The sequence below is a fragment of the Dermacentor andersoni genome, chromosome 5 (genome assembly GCF_023375885.2).
Source record: "Dermacentor andersoni chromosome 5, qqDerAnde1_hic_scaffold, whole genome shotgun sequence".
NCBI classification, from domain to species: domain Eukaryota; kingdom Metazoa; phylum Arthropoda; class Arachnida; order Ixodida; family Ixodidae; genus Dermacentor; species Dermacentor andersoni.
Window position 1 is genome coordinate 161,363,936 of NC_092818.1, and position 22,486 is coordinate 161,386,421.

The 22,486-nt window shown below is 47.3% G+C and overlaps 1 protein-coding gene across 1 annotated transcript; it reads left to right on the forward strand.

The window, feature by feature from the left end:
* Nucleotides 1–2,880: 2,880 nt before the first annotated feature.
* LOC126531530 ((3R)-3-hydroxyacyl-CoA dehydrogenase-like) lies at nt 2,881–21,762 on the forward strand. Its single transcript, XM_050179078.3, has 4 exons — nt 2,881–3,437; nt 11,290–11,458; nt 20,336–20,529; nt 21,106–21,762. Exons 1-4 carry the CDS (start codon nt 3,054–3,056, stop codon nt 21,520–21,522), a joined length of 1,164 nt encoding a protein of 387 aa, XP_050035035.2. The 5' UTR covers nt 2,881–3,053; the 3' UTR covers nt 21,523–21,762.
* The last annotated feature ends 724 nt before the right edge of the window (nt 21,763–22,486 follow it).

A 22,486-nucleotide genomic window follows, 5' to 3' on the forward strand; every position in this document is an offset into this window, starting at 1 on the left:
AGCGTCATGAACGTCAGACTCTGGTCTCTTGCGAGACGCGTAGCGCCACCTGCCGGTGCGAAGAGCCAGTAATTGAGTAGTGCGAAGCCCGACTCTCTTGCTAAGTTGCCTATGCAGCTAGCGACTGCGGAACAACGATTTAACTAGATTTTGGTCCATATTGTCCATATTGCGAGTGTTTTGCGCATTTAACACCCGGACAGAGAGCTATGGATTTCTACGATAGTTGGACGGGCCGCCGAACTGCCATAATGCGCTTGCTGGCTCACTCTTCTGACTGGTGGCGGAAACGACGGCAACCGGGATAGCTCCGCTCGCTACGAAGAAACGCCGCATTCGACGCTACTGTTGTGTTTTAAATTGCCATGAACGTGAAGGACGGAATAACGACGTTCAGTTTTACCTATTTCCATCGCCATCGTATGAAGGAGAAAGGCGAGAGCGCTGGATACGGGCCATTCAACCTGTTGGGCAATCGAATTACTTGCATTCCCCACAGCAAAGCGGCTCGCATGAGAAAGCCCTGACGGAGGACCGTGGTAACCAAGCGAAAACTCAAGAATCTGCAGCCGCCACTTCGCTGGTAACAGAAAAAACAACTTTGCGAACCATCCTGCTTATGTGCTATCGATATCTCAACAAGTGGAATGGAGAGATTTGGCAGGTCAGCTTAACCAAACATTTTGGTTCGTTTATGAATTCAAGATCCTGTTCTAGAGCATCGTTGTATGGCGAGCTCATTTCTACTTTCGGTATTTTGTATGTTCTGCACCGATACAACAAGCACGCTTCGCAATGTGCTGAGCCTGTTCGACTGCGTTTTTCAAATGTGAGCAATAAAGTTGCTGTAGCAGCACTGGATGTGTAATTGCGAAGTAACGCACGTATGTAAGGAAAAATATTTCGCGTTTATTTACATTTGTTTGTGCGCGCTTGTTGCTCGAAGGGTCTGCGAAAAGTTCAAATTAAAATACTGAGCGATGCTGTAGCTCCTGCGAGAAAGAAAGATGCAGCGCGTAGGCACTGTAGGAAGCTTACTTCCGTTATGATCGCACGCTGTTTGCTACCCTGGAAAAGGCTATGAAAGGATTTGCTCTGTAAATAATTGCGAGACAAAACATTACTATAAAATATATAAAGATATAGGAGATACTTAACTCTTGTGTTCAGGACATATTCAATATGAACCAATTTGAAATACTTAAATTTTTATGATGATATGCCTATAGACAAACCTGATGCTCTCTGTACTTGCGAGTTGCAGGACGCCGAAATAACACTTGAGACTTTATTTTATATTGTACACGTACTTAATTAGCCCTGCTGCACATCCTTTCCGTAGCGTGGATGGGCGGAAGAAGCTTTCCAGGTCCTTGATTTTTAGGAAACCGTACCTTAACACAAACGAAAGAGAAGGGTCAATTGTGGCCTATGCACCTTCGCTTGCGGACAGCTCTCCTTGCACTACTCAGTTCGGGCCAAGGCTGCGATGGGGGCGCTGGTGACGGGTTTTTCCGCAGCGCCGCCTGGACAGAGTCTCAAGTCTATTGCCACTCAGCATCGTCCTCAACTGCGCCGGCATTTTTGGTCAGGCGCTTCTCGTCGACTGCGCCGATCTACTTTTCGAAGAAATTAAAACGGTCCACCCGATGGTAAGTTATTTAATAGCCACACTTGTTCTCATCACCGGTTGTACGTGAACGAAACTACACGAAACTACACATTGAAGCGCGCACATAAAGACATAGATTCTTGAAATCCTTTTTGAATACGTAATTAGAAATTCATTCAGATGGAGGCGTGCAGTAAATAACGATGGTCAAGCAAGGAACTTCGTTGGGTGCCAGCGACATTAATTGTTCGACTGCTGTTCATCCCCTTTGAAGATGTAGAGTCACTCGCATTTTCCCCATGCGTGAACCCATGCGGTTATAAGAACACGTTCTTGACATGACACGGTACTCCAACAAATCTAATATCTACAATGACCAACACGACAAAGAACTAGGCAGAGACGCGGCGCATCTTAAAGAAAAAGGAAAGAAAAGCTTTTGCATTACAATATATTACTGCGTTGCAGTAGCCGTAGACTGCTAAATATACAGCTAAGCGCTTAGCGGCTATCTTAAGTCTTGAACAAGACTTAAGATGGCCGCTTAAGCCGACTTAAGATTCCATGCTGTCTTTCCACTTCTGATGTCAGAAGTGGAAGGACAGCATGGAAGCTAATAACACTCCAGGGTACTTTGCTGTCCAGACAAGATGGTGGATGAGCAGCCTGAGCAGAACGCTTGGACACCCGACAGGAAAGTCGTCGCGCACGCACGCACGCACAAGTGTCACATTTTCTTATGCGCCTAATGTAAAATAGATTTTGTTCGATACGTTGTGATAAACACAATTTCGTTGTGTTTATCATAGGTTTGTACACGAAAAAATTATAAAGCAGCAGAAATATGTCTTTATTAGCTTTTTCTTGTCCACACAAAATGGCGTCAAGTCGCAGACGCCTTCCAGCGCGTTCCATTACTTTGGCATGCAGCTGTCAACGTAGACTGTCGCCAATCCTGGCCAGAATTGAAGTACACTCTAAAATTTTGCAGCGCATCAAACACGGGAAACAGGAATGCACACTCACAGTGCTGTGAGTGTCCAACTTTGCTGCTTGTATTTGATAAACTACGATACTTCAGTAAAGCTGCAACCACTTGCCCATCGGTCAACTCGGTAAAGAAGGTTTAACAGTAAAAAATATGATAATGGTCTCCAGTCATGTTGAATGCCCCTTTATTGCGAAAGCACTGCTAGAGCCTACCAACGTGGATTTCGCCTCTGTCTGTGTGAAGCCTCTTCATAGGCGCGTTTCATCGCGCGGGTTTCGCGCGCACAGCCTCTTTTTTCACATGTACGGCCGCGTGCGCAATGTGTGAATATGGAAAGTAAATCGTTATCGTCGTCGGAAATGTTCAAAGAAGATATTCGTCGCGCCAAGCGTAGCGAACAACAACGAGATCGGTGACAGAGGCAGGTGAGAGTCGACCGACGAAGTATATATGGCCAAGCGACTGCGACTGCAGCAACAAAGACAATTCACGGCGTTGAAGCGTGCCAACGAAACTGCCGAAGAAAGGCAGAGGCGATCGGGGGGCGACAGATTGCACATGCGTGCCAAGCGCACTGGCGAAACGGGTGAACAGCGACAAGCCCGACTAGCTACCGACTTTGCATACCAGCATCGCAAGGCCGAGGAACGTCTGCCTTTGGCAACGGCAGCGACGGCCACCCTCAAGTGGGACTTCATCGACAATCCCCTTGGCTTTGCGGGTTCTGTGTGTGACAGACTGTGGCACAAGAAGGACTTGGACTGCGTCACGGCCACCATGTACGAGACCTTGGCTTTGGCCTTTCCCGAAGTTGAAGTATTCTCTTCGTTTAAGGTACGTAGAATGTGCAAGTCTTCGCTCGGCCAAACTAAAGTGCTCTTGTAGTCTGTGAGCAATAGGCTTGAATATACTGACACGTGTACTTATCTTTATCGGGCAACCACGTTTCGCAGTCTAACAAATGTAATCGCACAGGATGGGACGCGCCTGCATGTATCCGAAGTTTCTGGAAAGTTATCGATGCTTCTATCCGCTGTCTGTTGTCGCTGAACGTTATGTTATCTGGTTTCATCATCTGACGCGAATGGTGTAGAACTTTGTGGAAGGCACGCGGGTCCCAGCGATTAGTCTGGAACATTCAACGACTGTTGTATAAAAGCCGACGCGCTTGACCCGCTGATCAGATTTTCGACGATCGCCGAGCGTGTTCACCACTATCGTTGTGCTATAAGTGTAGCCTGTTTTGTGGGCACAGGTTCGCCCAATAATAGTTTTGTCGTTCACAGTATTGCTACTGTGTTATTGAACGTCACCACCACGTGACATCTGGTGGAGGTGCTGGGTGCAACGTTTCAGCGCGTCATGGACACGGTGTTAGCCGGACTGAAGTGGCAGACGTGCCTTGTTTACCTGGATGACGTCGTTGTCTTCGCCGGAAATTTCGACGATCACCTTAGGCGGCTTGCGACAGTGTTAGAAGCCATCAAGTCATCAGGGCTCACTCTGAAGCCGGAAAAGTGCCGCTTCGCTTACGATGAGCTTTTGTTCCTAGGCCACGTCATCAGCAAATCAGGAGTACGCCCCGACCCACAGAAGACAGCTGCCATCGCAAAGTTCGCGCAGCCAACAGACAAGAAGGCAGTGCGCAGATTCCTTGGCATGTGTGCCTACTATAGGCGCTTTGTCAAGGACTTCTCACGCATCGCGGAGCCGCTAACACATCTAACCAAATGTGATGTCGCGTTCAAGTGGGAAACGCCGCAGGCCAAGGCATTTCAAGAACTCAAACGACGCATGCAGTCGCCGCCGGTACTTGCACACTTCGACGAGGACGCCGATACCGAAATCCACACTGACGCCAGTAGCCTAGGCCTCGGTGCCGTCCTAGTCCAGAGGAAAGAAGCACTTGAAAGGGTGATATCGTATGCTAGCCGGTCGCTGTCAAAAGCGGAAAGCAACTATTCTCCGACTGAAAAGGAATGCCTCGCCATCATTTGGGCTATAGCTAAATTCCGCCCTTACCTCTATGGCAGGCCATTCAAAGTCGTCAGTGACCATCACGCATTGTGTTGGCTAGCTAACTTAAAGGACCCTTCAGGACGGCTGGCGCGGTGGAGCCTCAGACTACAAGAATATGACGTCACGGTAATATACAAGTCCGGAAGAAAACACTCCGACGCCGACTGCTTATCGCGCGCCCCCATCGATCCCCCGCCGCAAGACGACGAGGACGAAGACGCCTTCCTTGGGATAATAAGCGCAGAAGACTTCACTAAACAGCAACGAGCAGACCCGGAGCTAAAAGGCCTCGTCGAGTATTTGGAAGGGAACACCGACGTTGTCCCTAGGGCATTTAAGCGCGGGTTGTCGTCGTTCACGCTACAAAACAACCTGCTCGTGAAGAACTTCTCACCAGTCCGCGCCAGCTACCTTCTTGTACCGTCAGCGCTGCGTCCAGAAATACTGCACGCCCTACACGACGATCCAACCGCTGAGCACCTCGGATTCTCCCGGACGCTGTCGAGAATACAGGAAATGTATTACTGGCCGCGTCTGACCGCCGAAGTCGCCCGTTACGTCAAGACATGCCGAGACTGTCAACGACGCAAGACACCACCGACAAGGCCAGCAGGATTACTACAGCCGATCGAACCTCCTCGCCGACCATTCCAGCAGATTGGGATGGATTTGTTGGGGCCGTTTCCGATATCAACATCCGGGAATAAGTGGATCGTCGTGGCGACGGACTATCTCACCCGCTTTGCTAAAACTAAAGCTCTACCAAAAGGCAGCGCAGCCGAAGTGGCGAAATTTTTCGTCGAGAACATCCTGCTGCGACATGGTGCCCCAGAAGTCCTCATCACCGACAGAGGAACGGCTTTTACAGCAGAGCTCACCCAAGCCATTCTGCAGTACAGCCAGACAAGCCACAGGAGGACAACTGCCTACCATCCGCAGACGAATGGTCTCACGGAGCGCCTGAACAAGACCCTCGCCGACATGCTAGCAATGTACGTCGACGTCGAACACAAGACGTGGGACGCGGTCCTGCCGTACGTAACCTTTGCTTACAACACGGCGGTGCAAGAAACAACACAAATCACGCCGTTCAAGTTGGTTTACGGCAGGAACCCGACGACGACGCTCGACGCCATGCTGCCGCACGTAACTGACGAAGAGAATGTTGACGTCGCTAGCTACCTCCAGCGCGCCGAAGAAGCCCGACAGCTCGCCCGCCTGCGAATCAAGAACCAGCAGAGGACCGACAGCCGACACTACAACCTCCGGCGACGCTTCGTCGAGTACCAGCCCGGTGACCGTGTTTGGGTTTGGACCCCTATACGCCGACGAGGACTGAGCGAGAAGCTTTTGCGTCGCTATTTCGGACCGTACAAGATCATCCGACGTTTTGGCGCACTGGACTATGAGGTCGTGCCAGACGGCATTTCGCTATCACAGCGGCGCCGCTCATGACCTGAAATAGTCCACGTTGTGCGACTCAAGCCGTACTACCAGCGTTAATGTAACTTTGGGGCTTCGCGTAACTGACCTTTGGACTTTGTTTCTTTTCGTTGTTTTGTTACTTATGTTTAATAAGTGTCCTTTTGTGTTTCGCTCTCTTATATTTGTAGCATCGGGACGATGCTTTTTAAGAGGGGGGTATTGACACGTGTACTTATCTTTATCGGGCAACCACGTTTCGCAGCCTAACAAATGTATTCGCACAGCATGGGACGCGCCTGCATGTATCCGAAGTTTCTGGAAAGTTATCGATGCTTCTATCCGCTGTCTGTTGTCGCTGAACGTTATGTTATCTGGTTTCATCATCTGACGCGAATGGTGTAGAACTTTGTGGAAGGCACGCGGGTCCCAGCGATTAGTCTGGAACATTCAACGAATGTTGTATAAAAGCCGACGCGCTTGACCCGCTGATCAGATTTTCGACGATCGCCGAGCGTGTTCGCCACTATCGTTGTGCTATAAGTGTAGCCTGTTTTGTGGGAACAGGTTCGCCCAATTAAAGTTAGTTTTGTCGTTCACAGTATTGCTACTGTGTTATTGAACGTCACCACCACGTGACAATACTGTCAAGCCTGCCAACCTGCCTAGGATCAACTGTACAGCGGAGTGCATGATTTCATCTCGCAAACCTTTCATGCAAGTGCGAAGGCTGCTCTACAACACTGGCCAGACGCTGTGAAACTACAAAACCGTCTTTGTGCAAGTCTGCAGTCCTCCTTCTCCTGTGTCCACTGAGTAAGCCTTTATGCATTGTGCAACCCAGTGTGCATGACTATGCGTATCATGTGTACAACAAAACAACAGTTTAACGACATAGCGATTGAATAAGATTTAATTAGCGACCGGCCAAAGAAGAGCTTAGCCATACCTAACATGGTGTAAGAAAATGGCTAATTTGATCCAAGATGTTCTTTCGCACGGTATTCTGTGGTTGGTGCAGCCAAACAGTCTTTTTTCTTGCTCATATGCATTTCAGGGTGATGTCCTCGTGACTCGGACAGCCAATCGTGAGATGATACGTACTGGAACGGCGTTGCCCGAAGGAGGCGCAGCCATCGTTAATATATCAAGTCTCGCGGCTAAGACCGGCTGGTTCGCGTGTTGTGCTTACGCCACGGCAAAAGCCGGTGTCGTCTCCCTGACTAAGTCGGCGGCTAAGGAACTGGCAGCGCACAGTATCCGCTGCAAGCGGTGCTGCCCGGCTGGACGGAAACGCCCATGACGGCCGCTATGCGAGAAGAATCGAAAACTGCGTTCTGCTCACTGATACCGCTTAAGAGACCCGCGCAGCCATTGGAGATTGCTGAAGCCGTCAAGATTCTTTGCTCGCCTGCGTCCAGTTCCTATGTCACGGGAGCCACACTGGAATTAACTGAAGAATGTAACACGTGATTTTGTGTCGAGAGAGAGAGAGAGAGAGAAACAAAAGAAAACATTTTCTGAATTTTGTCCCTCTGTCCTGGGCTAATGGTTGTATGGGTGAAAGGGGGAGATGACGAGAAACAGCAATAAGGGGGCGACGTTGATGGCGTCGCCTATTTATTCGGTTTGGGTCACTTCTTAGGGTACGGTGAGCCAAAGGGTTACGGCAAGCTCCATTATTGCATCCACATTGGCCTGTGTTGGGTCACTCAACCACTCCTGAAATGTGTGGGTCCTATTAGGTAAAGTCCCAAGTATAGATTGACTTGCGTGTTGGCTGCCCGGACAGAAGTCCATGGGGTGTACTGGGGTATTAATCGCATTGTGTGAACTTGGGAGAGCCATCCTTTTTAACATGGATTCTAATGTAAGAGTTTTGGCGATGAACGTGTGGGGAGAAGGGAAGTACAAGGCTGGAGCCGACATTTAAACGAGCGCACTTGATTCTTTTCACCAAAGCAAGTCAGCGTATTGAAAGGCTGGCCCCAGCCTGAGGCTTCCTTTGTTTGGCCTATGTCGATCGCTTCGTATCCATATTCCCATGAACCCTTTGTATTGTTCGAATCCAGGTTCACAACGTTAGTTATTTCGATTGTTAGCTATAGACCAAAATTCGCCGCGCTTGTTAGTGGCAGCCATATTTTGATGGAGAATGCGGGAAATGGTGGTACGAACGTCTGTGAAAGCGCTCAGTCTGTTTCTATCGCATGCTCATAAGTTGCCAGTGGTCGCTCGGGATGGCTTTGTCGTCAGCCGCCCCTACCCTCAACAGCCCTTGCGTAGCACAAGCTGATGGCCAGTGAGATCGAAATTAAGTGCGCTTACTGTAAACGCGACTGCTAGAGTAATATATTCTGGTCTATGCACTGCTTCAAACCCTTTTTTCATATTGGGAAGTGTCGTGGAAGCTTTTCTGTTTAGTTTTGATACCTGCACTGTAAGTCTTTAATGGCTTTAGAAATGCGGTCATTAAACTCGAGCTTGTTTTGCGCGCTGGAAAAGTGGTAGGGCGCTATGTACGGTGATCCAGGTAGGTGGGCAAAGTAGGTAGCGTTCATATCACCCACACAGGAGAAGAAGGAAGGGGTAACGTAAATATACGAGAAATAAAAGAGAGGGTTTCCTGAACACATGCGGGAAATTGCCAGGTGATCAAACGCGATTAGACAGGCCTTCTAACCTTAAAAAACAAATAAAAACATAGGATATAACTCATTCACTTTCTTGTGTGCCCATGAATGGCGAGGTCTGTGTTGCAACATCTTCTTGCTTGTATAGACAAAAGCCGTTCGTCTAATAGTGAAAAGCTAAGTAATAGAGCTTAACATGCCGAAGCTGCCCAATGGGTTATGAGGGGCGGAATAATTTTGACCACCTAGCATTCGTTAACGTTCACGGGATTCTTTAACGTGCACCAAATGCTCAGTACACAAGCGTTTCTGCGTCAAAACTTGGCCACCGCCGTAAGGAAATGAAGCCCCTACCCTATACTTCGTGCAGAACTCCCCCACATTCTTTCCAGCCGCATACTCTTAAGCAAAAGTACACCCTTTGGGTCGTATCTGGCCTCACCACAATAATCGTCACCTGCCTTGCTTGCGTTTCCTTTCTTGAAAACTCTGCGCCCGCTACTTTCCTGTCGACAATGCTGCGTCATGCTGATAACACACATGCCCTTCGTGACTTAGAAGTACCGAGCTCGCAGCGTTAAAGAAAGGAAGTGCGCACAAGACAGATGACGATTATCGTTGTGTGGCAAGATACGACCCAAGTGATGTAACTTTGCTTAAGAGTGTACAATCAGCAAAAGCATAGCTTTCGAGATCTGCATCTCTTATCCGGAGGGCGCCATCACTGGGGGCGTGGATTTGGACACCCCCTATTGTGCTAATGTGCAGGAGAGCGCGTTTCCCTTTGTTTCAAGTTGAGAAAAGTCCCACAATAGAGCTTGGATAATGCCCGTGCAATCGCACGCAGCGCGCACCACGCAATGGGAGCCATTATGAAACGAGCGACAGATCATGTCCTTACGGGAACATGATGTTTACTTGGTCACATTCCAGATTACCTGCCATAGCGGCGTTAAAGCCATATAGTGCAAGGGTGGCGGCTGATGTAAACCATGGTCACTAGGCATACGAAACTGTTGATGCAAAACGTTCCGACAAGATAGTTTTTGGAATGATTGGTTGCGCTTTCTAGACGATCACAAGGAAGAAGACAGGACAGGCGCAAATCCTTGTGATCGTCTAGAAAGCGCAACCAATCTTTCCAAATACAATGAACCAACTTGCCCAACAACGCATTCTGCTAAAGATAGTTTTGTGGTGGAGGCAAGTGCTCTGTCTCCACTGTAAGCCTAACATATTCCTTCAACCATTTATGACGCGACCGTATTCTATGCGTCGGCATCTGTCGACGTACGCGCCGACGGCTTTCAAAATGTGCTACTGGAAGGATCAATAACCAGCCATGGATGACCGAATCGGTTTACGCAAAAATAAAACAATCTGAGGGCAACATTTCTTCTCTCTCACTCTCTCTCTCTCTCTCTGATTTGAACATTTGCTATTTGATCATCACTATGATTTGCTATGCCCTCTAAGGCTTAGAGGTCAAATTTGGACAAGTAACTTCAATATAGTCCTATTTTTTTTCACTTATTACATCGAAGCTGCTAGCCCCTCGTTGGTTGGAATTTCTCGTGTCCGCGTCCGTGGGCAAAATGTGGGCCGATCCTGGAGGCAGGGCAATATTGGTTTGACCTGCAGCGGAGGTGAAGGAAGCTTCAAGCACTCAGCAAAGTGAAGAAAAAAGTGCATAAATGCTTTAGAATTACGCATACAGCATACGGAACAGCGTTCGTTTCAATAATAAGAAGCACAAAACAAGCATTCGAAACACATATTTGATGACTAGCCCTTGAGAAATTCATAAGGGCGTTCTACGCCGTTTCTCAATGCATGCGTTCGTGGCGTAATGGCTTCAATATCGTTCTTCTGTACTGTAGGTACATTTTCAATGTTTATTTAGTGTGCAGTACTTTGTTGAAAATGACGAGTTTACAAAGTCACAAAGCCGTTTGAAGCCAGAATGACGAAGTTTAGGCAAATTCATGTACTCCCTATGATTCCCATGCAGGCTGAACCGCCCCTATTGCAGCTCCCGTAGAAACTCTCGTTGCAGCACTGCTATGGCTAAGCCATGCGGAGTGGGGCTCTCAAGGAACCACAGCGACCACAAAGTGATTATCACTACCATTATACTAAAGTAATAAAAGATTTCATACATCCATCAGCAGGTGTAGTGGCTTTGCAACAGCTTCGCTGGACATCCGCTTTCGCAGGGCCGGGATGGCGAGTCAATTCTTTATCTCCGAGCTTACAAGAATGTCCTTCTTTAGCGGGGTACAGTATCCGTATCACTGCATTATGTATAGAACAATAAGCTTCAGATTGTGTCAGGGTCGACTGCTTCAGATATCGGCTGTGTGCGCTGCATTATTGGACAAACCGCCACATAGATCTCAAACCACCTACCGCAAAGATAAGCATGAACGCACTTGAAGTAAGTGGGATGTCCAAACTAACACAGAGAGAAACAAACCTGTATTGTATGTATCGCGCGCTATTTCATTAAAAAGGCTCTGCAATACCCTTGTTCTTCTTATATCGTGTTTTCGAGTTCTTACGTGCTGGTCATTCGGACCAAGTTTTCTCTGCGCACGCTTATTCGAGTATAGAGCTGCAGCAGCACGCATATGGCTCTCAGCGGACGTCTTGCCCTGGTGACGGGGGGTGCCAGTGGCATCGGTGAAGCAGTTTGCCGAACCTTAGCCGCTGAAGGTGCCACCGTGGTCGTCGCCGACAAGCAACTTGAAGCAGCAACGAAAGTGACCAAGTCTTTGTCAGGTCAGCCGGTGGTTGCCGATGCCAACTTTATTGTAGCTTTTGGGCATGTAATCTTTTTCGGTTGCTCTAAACGCTACTCCCAAATTACATGGTGAATTGCGCCATGGGAGTTGGAAGAACCGCGTATGTGGGCATTATTCAAGTGTTTGGTATGAATGATGAGCAATCAAAGCAGCTTCAGTTTTTTTTTAGACTTGCTTCTGCCAGAAATGTTATTGTCCTTTGAAGTGAGCGTGTGTTTGGGAGTGTGCCGAGTGCGGGCGCATGGTGGTGATGATTGTAATTAATATCTCTCGTTAAAATCCAAAGCAAGAAAACTGAGTTTTTTTCGCCGGAGTCTCATGTAGGTGTTAAGTTAAAGAAAGCCACTGATTCACAGTGGTTGAACAAGGGGAGCTTCGGCTTGAAACCAATGTTTCGACAAAGGAACTTGTACTTGTCGCCTCAAGCCATCAGGGCTGGATGGGGAGGCCTGACGTCTCCTGACTAATACAAGTACCCTTGTAGAAACGCTAGGTGAAGGTTTGAGCTTCCCTTGTTCTATCCACTGTTGTTCACTTCATGTTACTTCTTCATGTAACCTCTTTGTGCTGTTAGGAAGTAATAAAGAATTATTCAGAAGTGACATTGCCTGAGGTCTATTATTGAAGGAGCGAGCCAAACTATTTAACGCATACGTGGGGGTCACAATGACTGTGGTAAGTCGTGTATGTGTCATGATACTTCAGAAAATGGTTGCTAATTAAGCGCGGCTAAGTGTGACACTGCGCACATACAATGCCGGAAGATGGGAGTGTTTTACTGTGGTGAAGGTTACGAAAAAAGAAAGTTCTGTAGTAGCTGGAGAGGTAAGCCTATCGACAGGTTTGACTACTTCATGTCTGAGCCGGGTGGGCTGAGCCGTACAGTTAATGTGCGTGTGAGAGAGAGAAATGGGGTTGTAAAAGGCAGGCAGGTTAATGTGTTAATGTAATGTGTCTAAAGGCTATGAGGTGAATATACGGTTTTGCTTCAGGAGCTGTGAATACTTCAGTGGTGATGGATGAATGCAGACAACCAAGATCCACGATCAGATACTCGTTGTATGGCAGGGCTGCTCAATGGGCTAGTCTTTATCATGTACTGGCCGTTGATATCATTGTAGATAGGCTGAGCAAAGTTATCGTATATTAGGTATACGTGGGCCCTTACAGAAAATGCTGCAGAAAGCATTGCATACTTTTGAACTATGGCCGAGGTCTCGACGTATATGTATACGAATGTAATGCCCTAAAATTATGGGTTCAGCGCCGGCAATAAATTCTCTGTAGGAGCACAGCAAGACCACACCCATCCAGCTAAGCGAAAGAAGAGGAAGCCCTACTCTTTGCTAACACCAAGTGATTAGTAGTCAGTATATCAGAATGCGGCAATATATCAAGTGGTCAGTACCCCATATTGCTAATCTTCTGCAGATAAATCGAGTACTAACTCCTGACACTTCTACACTGTCACCTAATAGAGAAGTTAAAGATAAAAATAACACTGGCACGTCTCCCTCGGAAAACAGCCACGAGACCTCTGTATCTTCGTCGAATCCTGACCAACAGCGTACGCTAGACTTGCACGTTTCCACAGACGTTGAACTCGACGTGTACGGACTCAGAAATGGAGCCGGTCCCCATTGAGCCGAGCTTTTTCTATGTCCCTTCCGAATAAGTCCAAAAAGTCTCCGCCAAGTAAGGTTCTCAAAGAGAACATTTTAGAGAAGGTAGTTGCTACTGCAATGCTATCCTCAAAATAGGATTCTTGAGAGTGTTGCAATGCAGATGTCAATCCATATTTGCTGCTTACACTTATTTGCATTGTGTTACCGTTTAATTAAACCCTGATGTAATCTGGCTCACCCCAGATAGAAATTTTCATTAAGAAAATTTTGTTCCTTCCCTTTAGATTGATTTTCGAGAGGGAGGGGGGGGGGGGCTTACTCACATTTTACCCGCCGCAGTTGCTTAGTGACTATGGTGTTGTGCTGCTAAGCACGAGGTCGCGGGATCGAATCCCCGCCACGGCGGCCGTGTTTCGATGGTGGCGGAATGCGAAAACACCCGTGTACTTACACTTAGGTGCACGGTAAAGAACTCGGGGTGCTCCAAATTTCCGGAGTCCCCCACTACGGCGGGGTTTTGGCATGTAAAACCCCATAATTTAATTTAATTTAAATCGTCCAGAATTCGCCATATGGCAAAGACAGCCGTACAGCTCCTGGCCCCCGAGTTTGAAATACTACTATTAAACAGAAGACTTCGGGCTTGTCAGACATTTTTTTATAGCCAATGCCTATTTTCCTTCAGGTGTTCATGACATGCGCCCTTTGGATTCTATAATTACTACTTTCGCAATCTCCAGCCTCTCCCTGTCCGCCTGGCCGACTGTTGGTATGTCTCAAATAGCGACCACAAACCAGTCATTTTTGATGTTATACGTCCAGTAACCTCCTTAGTTTCGCATGTGCGTACTTTCGTAAATTACAGTAAATTTCAAAATTTCTTGCGATTCTCATTGGCTTCTCTGTCCGATACTAGTCTCAAGTTGAAAGCAATGAGCATTTGTTCTGTTTTAAAAGATTCCCGGGAAAAAATCTGAATTTGTGGTATGCTCAGCTAAATCGAATTCTTCACCTTGGTGGAACGATGATTGTTCCTGCGACTACAGGCGAAGAAAGGCAGCTTGGAAAAAAACCGTTGCATAATCACAACCCTTAAAACTGGATGGATTACAAATTCAATAGTGGTATTTTCAGACGCACAGCGTTGAAGGTAAAGGATGAGTGTGACAATAAGTATTTTGAATTTCTTTCTAGATCAAATCATAAAGGTGCATTGTATAGCTTTCTGCGCACCAAGACTATGATGCCACTGCCGATAATAGCGGAATGCACAGTTTTGTCTCACGAAGAAGTAAAGGATTCATTGGAGGTAATCGCTAGAGGGTTGGAATGTAGCTTTTCTTCCCAAGTTCCATTAGCTCCACTGATATCACCAACTGACCATTATTTTCTACATCGGCTTTCCCCTCACATTGCTTTACATTATATACGCATTCAACATGCCCGCATTTTTTTATGGCTGCGTGCCCGGCAATTGATCCTGCATTGAACATGAAGTAAAGCGTTTACTACCACTTGGGAAGAAAAAAACGGCCGTGGCTTAGCTTGGTTAAGCCTGGCGATTGCGAAGCAATAGTGTGTTATTCTCGGATCAGCTGGTAGTATGGCTGGTGGTAGTCTTGGGTTATGCTAGTGTTACGGCTTACAGTGAATCATCTAAGCACCAGCACGTCCAGGTGCATCTCGGACTTGAGCACGCCGTTGGCGAACGCCCGTATCGAGCTGAAGGACGAGAGGTCCAAGTAGCGCATGACGACGTTCTCGATGCTCGACACCCGCCGAACGTCGGCGGCTGCGAGGAGGCCGCTGCTGATGTCGCGACACGCGAGGATGACTCGGGCGCCGCGCCGCGCCCCTAGTGAGAGGAGCGGGAGTTAGGCCGCCGTTGGTGGCTACCGCCTCGCCTCGCGACGGCGTGAGATGGGGCCCCGTTTTTACACAGCTGGTGTGACGTCACTCTAGGTCACGTGGTGTGACGTCACGCAGCGAGGTCACGCTAAAGGTCAATGGTGCCTACCACCGCCTCGCCACGGAACGGGCTGAAGTGCGACCTAAAGTAGTATTGCTTCGCAATAAAAAGTCTACAATGCTATCTACGCAAAACGACTGTTCTTTGTGCAAGTGCCAGTAGATGAAGAGGCTGTAAACTTGGAACGCGCTCAGACAATCTCAGTGGCCTTGATAACCTTCCTCTTTTGTTCGCTATTTGATGCTGAAGAAAGCAAGGGTTTCACGACCTGAGGCAGACAACATCAGCGCGGGCAGTGACCTGAGCTCACTCACACGACTTGCTTAACAAACTTTGGATGCTTTCACGCAGGAGTTAAAATGTGGGCAGCATCGATAAAGATATTGAGCCTAAACTGAATGCAAAGCTGCATTGGTACTCTATCGGCAGTGAGCAATAGGGATTGTGAACTTCAGGTGTTCTATTCATATGCGCGTGGCGGATCGTTTGTAATCTCCGCGTCGTAGATTTTCTTGTGTTTTTTTTTTTTTGCAAACTGTGACACATCCTCCCTCTGCCCCAACCGCATCGTAACCTCCATCACTTTTGAACAGGTAACTTCTTTCAAATTTAATGCAATGCTCCCCAAGTTTCTCTACTGTGAACCAATAGCTTCCTTCCTCTGAAAATAAAATTATTGCGGCAAAATTTGCGCGAAATAAAATGAATGAATAATTTTGTGTATTGAGTCCCGCGCGCCTGGCCACTAGGAACACCGGACATCGGAGCGGGCTAACGTGACTGGGTGGTAGGGATTTTCAACTATGTCAGTTTGTATAGCTTCAATATCAGGATGTACGAAAATACTGTTGTCGTGTCGGTGAGGATCGAAAGTGGGGTAGAGCATCATGAGACGTTGCATGTTGGCTTCACATGATGAATAACAAAAGGTGCACATGCCGGGGGCAGAGATATGAATGTCTTTTATTCGTGGAGCGAGGGTCTGCCATTTGTGAATTATCTCCTGGTTAGTTGCCGTGTTAGCAAGTACTTTGTTGGCAAAGGTTTCCTGAGATCAGCTAAAGGCGACACCCTTAAATATGTGGGGAGGGGGCATGCGATTGAGTCTATCCCGCTGAAGGTGCAGGAGGAAGTGGAAAGAGATTCATTTACAGCACGAACTATAGCGTGAGCCTTCATATTTCCGGCCATAGCAGCACATGTCCCGTCTCATTTCCTGCTAGAATGACAATGTTATTTCCTTCGAGCATTTGAATGAGATTTTGAGGAACCTCAACTTACTGCCTTTAAATATCAGGCAGCAAAAACGTGTGTGTTTTTTTGTTCTTGCTCCATGACTGTACTGAACATATTAAAAAGAACTGTACCCTATTAAAGAGGAGCACTCCCGACTAAGAACCTCTGAAAGCCGAACGAATCTGTCGTTGCAGTTGATAGCAACAGTTAGTACTTTGTCATAGCTGTTCTTTATAAGCAATGTGAGCTTGAAAAAATAGATCACTATCAAGAGTGCCTTTTTATTTAGTCTCACTTATCGATTAGTGGCGACGAGTGGTTGTTGCAGGTCGAGGCAACTTTTCCTGAGTCTCTAAAATATCTGTGGGCAGGGCATTACGCTGCGCTTTACGTGGTTTGAAAATACCGCTGAAATGTCAGTGGCGCACAACACAACATGCAATGAAATTGATGTACGCATATATACAGCGTATTTCACGTAACTTGAACCAAGGATTTCTTTTTTAAAATGCGGTTAAACCGTAACTGATTGAAACCAACGACATATATCTTGCCGTCATCTGGCGCTCCTTAGAGTATTTTCTGATATTCCGCCTAATTATTAATTCACTAAGATCAATTAGGCGAAATTTTTAAGAATAACTTGAGGGCCAAGTGCTTTTCGTTACGTTGTAGAGGGGACTCAGGAATGACTGATCCATTTATTTTGTGTGTGTGTGTGGCAGAGTACATGCTGCGGGGTGATATTTGGCCTTTAAAGAACGCCCGCGAAATATGACATAAAGCCACATGACTGCGCTTATGCACTATCGTACTGCAGCGCTCTCAACCATGCTTTGAGCGAAAGAGCCAAGCCGTGGCCAAGCGAGCGCCCGTTCACATCACGTCAGCATCATGGACGGTGGCACACGGAAAGAAGAAAGCGCTGTCGTCCCTGATAAGCGATATGCTTGAAGCACCGTTGGTAGTACTGCAATGCGATAGCGCATCAGCGCGCAGTCACGTGGTTATATATATATACATATGTCAGATCGTATGATTCTATGCTTCATAGGATCCGGCACAGCAATAGTTCTTCAAGGAATAGAAGCACCAGGGTCCTTCAATACTTGGCATCACAAAGTATTGAAGGACCCTGGGAGCACGTAGGAAAAATAACAGGACTTTACTGACCTTCCGGCCGGGGTCCGGCCTTCATCAAGCCGTGATGAAGACCGGACTCCTGCTGAAACATGAGTAAAGTCTTGTTATTTCTCCTACGTGCTTCTACGCTATATATATATATATATATATATATATATATATATATATATATATATATATATATATATATATATATATTTACACACAGCAGGAGTTGGTTAATTAAAGCCTTGGTTTAAAAGAATTCGTTGACAAGTGCGTAAGCATACCTTCTTTACCTTTGCGCTGAGCTAAGTTGCGCTTTGGACAGTCGTCTCTAACCTTATAAAAGACTGAGCTTGTTCTTGTATTTTCTGACCACTTCTATGGCTGCATTCGGTTCGAACAGTTTGCGTTTTGTCTCTGAATATTCAAACTAACCAAAGGCTACACCTTGCTTCATATGCGAGTTATGTTATCGTATGTAGTCGATAGTTAGCTCCAGCTCATTCCGCTCTTGCAGCGATTCAGGCATTGGGTTGCATTCCAAAGGCATCGGATGGTAGCGTAGGGCATCGGCGCTGGTAGGGCCATCTCTTTTGCTGTCCGCAAACTAACCGCTGTAAACGATGAATTCCGAGATTGTGCGCGCTGGTAGGTTTTACTCGGGCCCTCTGTGCTCCGGCCGTGCAATTAGGCCCGCTCCCAACTAAATCAATTACAGACGGTTTGGCTGCGCCAACCACGGAATATCATGTGCAAGCACATTTTCTTGGACCAAATTAGCAATTTTCTTGAACCAAGTGAGGCAGTGCTCGGCCGTTGTTTGACCTGCTAAGTAAATCATTTACATTCGCGATGTCGTTGCTAAACTGTTGTTGCACTGCACACACGATACGCATGCACACCGGGTTGCATAATGCATAGAGGGTTACTCAGTGGGCACAGGAGGAGGAGGATTGCAGACTTTCAGAAAGACCGTTTGGTGGTTTCACACCGTAACTGGCCAACGTTTGAGAGCACCCTTTACACTTGCATGAAGGGTATGCGAGGGGAAATCATGTGCTCCGCTATACAGTTGAGCGGAGGGAGGTGGGCAGGCTTTGGCGGATAGTTATACCCATTGCTACAAAGGCACTTTGTGTACAAAGGCACTTTAGTTAGGCGAGCGAAGACTTACACGTTCTACATACCTTAAACGAAGGCAATTCGTTAACGTCGGAAAATTCAGAAGTCAAGGTCTCGCACATGGTGGCCGTGACGCAGTCCAAGTCCTCCCAGTGCCACAGTCTGTCACACACAGAACCGGCACCGAAGAAAACATCGACCACCTGCTGTGCCACTGTCCACGATACACTCCAGAGAGACAAGAACTTGCCAAAGCTTTCCAAAAACTGGACAATCGACCGCTTTCTGTGCAGGTTCTGCTGGAACACCGCCCCCATCGCCCGTCGGCCCATAGAGCGATGAAGGTGCTTTTGTGCTTCTTAAGGACGACGGGCTTGTGCGACCATCTGTGACTTTAATGCAATTTCTGTTGGACCACACACGTCAGCGAATTCACCGCAATTTCCTTCTTTCCTTCCCTCCTCTCTCTCTCCCTGTTATCTTTGTTTCCCCTTTCCCATTCCCCCGGTGTAGGGTAGCCAACCGGACGTTATCCTGGTTAACCTCCCTGCCTTCTACTTATCTCTTTCCTTCGACAGAATCCGCAAAGCGATAGGGCTTCTCGATGAACTCCCGCTTGAAGGTAGCCGTCGCAGCCGTTGCCAAAAGCAGACGTTCCTCGGACTTGCGATGCTGGTATGCAACGTCCGCAGCTAGTCGGACTTGTCGCTGTTCATCAGTTTCGGCAGCGCGCTTGGCACGCTTGTGCAATCTGTCGTTCTCCAATCGCGCCTGTCGTTCTTCGGCAGTTTCGTTGGCACGCTTCAACGCCATGGATTGTCTTTTTTGTTGCTTACATGAGTGCTTCCTATATTATGGCGCGTACCCATTTCGGGGGATTGGCCAAGAAGCCGGCAGTTAAACGGGTGGGGCTAGGGGAGAAAAATTGAAGGAAAAAGTATATGTGAGGGAACTGTTGAAATTATACAATGAAACAAAGTAATGCTGGAGACATTTTTTTCCTTAGAGGAAAACGTGTGCTATTTGAAAGTGGAGCAAACTAGAAGGTAATAAGTTTTGATCAGTGCAAACTGGAATTTTGTAAATAAGTAAGTTATAAATCAGTAAATTATCGCGGTATTCTCCTTGTGTCACGAAGAAACTCGAATACGGCCATGCCTACGTTCCTGTGGCTAAGTCCCAATGTAGATGCCGCAAAGGAGAGAATGTTTTCAGTGTTTACAGCTGTGCCTTATTTCGGAATGGAGTTTTGTAGTTTTTTTCTCTGGATTGCAAGTCGGCGGCAGGTTAATAAAAAAAAATAATTAGTTTCAGGATTTTTGCAGATATGGCATAAAGGGGACAGCGCCAGACCAGACCTGTCTAAATAAAAATTTTGTGGTGGAGTACGGCACCGTAATGTTGTGCGGGTGATTTGCAATTGAAACAATGGTGTCCCATTGTTTCTCCAAAGAGAAACGCAAATGGTTTAAGTATGTTATTTCGAATGTCTGTCTTGCGGAATATATTAAAATAGACGATTTTCTAAACCTAGCCATGGTGCTATAAGCAGAAGTCGCCAGAACATACATGACAAGACCATCCAGGGATGTACGCGCAATTGGGTCGGCCATTTCATTTGAAAACAAATCACAGTGACCTAGTACCCAGTCAAGCGCACCAGACGTCACATCACATAGCCGCGCAAAATCCTGTTTTTCTTTAAGTTTGAAGGTCATGAGTAAACGCTCTAAATTGGGGGAAACTTATTAACATTGTGAACTCTGGTATGCAGGAGACGCCAAACACCAGACGCACTACGTGGACGTCGGTGACTCCTCCTCCGTGGAGCAGCTGTTCAGCGGCATGAGAAACATGTCTGCTCTACCACTCGGAATCGTTGTCAACTGTGCTGGCATTTTTGTTCAAGCGCCGCTTGTAGACTGCAGCGACGAAACGTTCGACGAAATGATAAGAGTCAATCTGCGGGTAAGAGCACACAATGTCCGGTCAGTATATGCTTGCATTCAGCATGGCGAGAAGCTTACACAACGACACAAGACAAACAGATAAACGCGATAACCGCGCTTCTTCGTCTATCTGTCTTTATTTCCTCCTAATTTTTTAAAAATTTTGCCCCTCTTTAACGAACGTTCGTCCGTCCTTTGCAATTTTGGCTGAAGTGAAAGGTAATGAGATGCAAATGTGAAATAAGCAAAGCCCGCGCGTTATTTAAAAAGGGTGTCTCACGGTTGCTTTTCGTGGTGAGTAACATATACACGTTTGTAGCTTTTGTATCGCCAAAACCTTTTACATCTATGCTCTCCAATGCGGTCAAAAATGAAACACTGAAATTACTCAGCAAAAACACAAGCGAACGCCACTTCACCGAGGTAAACTTTCATTCACGAGTCAAAACCTGCTGTTATAGCCTACTTTGTCTGACACAACTCTATGTATTTTATATAACATCGAATAACTTTTCACCTGCCGAAGCAGTAAATCCCGCATTCATCGAGTCCGATATATAAAGTTTGGACGAAACCCTTCTCCTTCTTCTCACAGGGCACTTTCCTGGTGACCCGCGCTGCCGCCCGCGATATGATGCGCTCGGGAAATCTCCTGCCTGACGGCGGAGCAGCCATCGTGAATATCGCCAGTATCGTAGCCAAGAGCGGCTGGTCGCTCGGCTCGGCGTACTGCGCCGCCAAGGCCGGTGTGGTGGCCCTCACCAAGACGGCTGCGCAGGAACTGGCGGCTCACGGCATTCGCTGCAACGCTGTGCTGCCCGGCATGGTAGAAACGCCCATGACGGCGCCCCTGCCTGAGGAGGCTAAAGAGCACGTTAAGTCAATAACTCCGCTTAGGAGACCCGCGCAGCCCAGCGAGATTGCCGAGGCCGTCAGGTTCCTTTGTTTGCCCACTGCTAGCTCCTTCGTCACGGGAGCTGCGATGGAAGTCACCGGCGGAATGATGATGTGATGTATACCAGCAGGTCGCGGAATGTCTCGTAGGAAAACTTCGGTCTCGGATGTTGGGCTCAAGGTCTAGGCGTAAGGAAGATCTGTTTCTCCGCCTTTTTTTAATGGGCGATTGTTGTCTTGATATGTGACTAAGCTGCTGAAATAAATATTTGTGTCAATCGGTACGTTCGTGCCACCCGAACCGCGAACAGAATGTTTGTTTGCCAATAAAATATTTACAGGTCATCGAATTCTTCAACTTGCTCTCTCTTTGTGGCGTCGAAAATAAACGTCGTGAGGGAGAAAGGAGGTGGCGGGGGCTCTGACAAACAAAAGAGAGAGAGAGAGATGACGGCCAAAAGCCGGATGATTGCTCATGTGACATTTACAGACTCTAGAGCGCCATAGCGAAGCAAAAGAGGGATCAAAACAGACTAGAATAATTATACCCAGAGTTCAGGAAGCGAAGGACTCGTGAAGTAATCACAAGTGTACAGCGCGAAAGTTAAACTCGTGAAGTGCAACAATACAATGTATGTTTTCGCTATTATCAACATGGCAAGGCCACGGCAGCTGTAGCGCGATCTATTTGTGCCGTTATTCCTTCGTCACACAAAAAAAAAAAAAAAAAGAAAACGAAGAGAAAAAAATCACGTTAAAAATAACGAGTATGTCTGTCGCAGACTCACCCAGCGGCCCTGTGAGCTGTGCTATGCTCATTAAAAATAACGAAAGCGTATTTGCCCACTCAAAGTGGAGCACGTGCACCGCTTGGAACGAGTGTACGCTGTCACGGAAATAAATTGTGTCCGACTCCGAATACTCGAATGATTAACAAAGACGAACGGACATTTCGTGTTACATGCGCAACTGCTTGTTTGCCTTTCATGTAAGCACCGTGTTCGAGATAGGCGTGTGTGCGGCCAGCCGACGAGCCCTGCGGTATACGAACACAGCGCGCTCGTATAGAGTGAGTATATAGT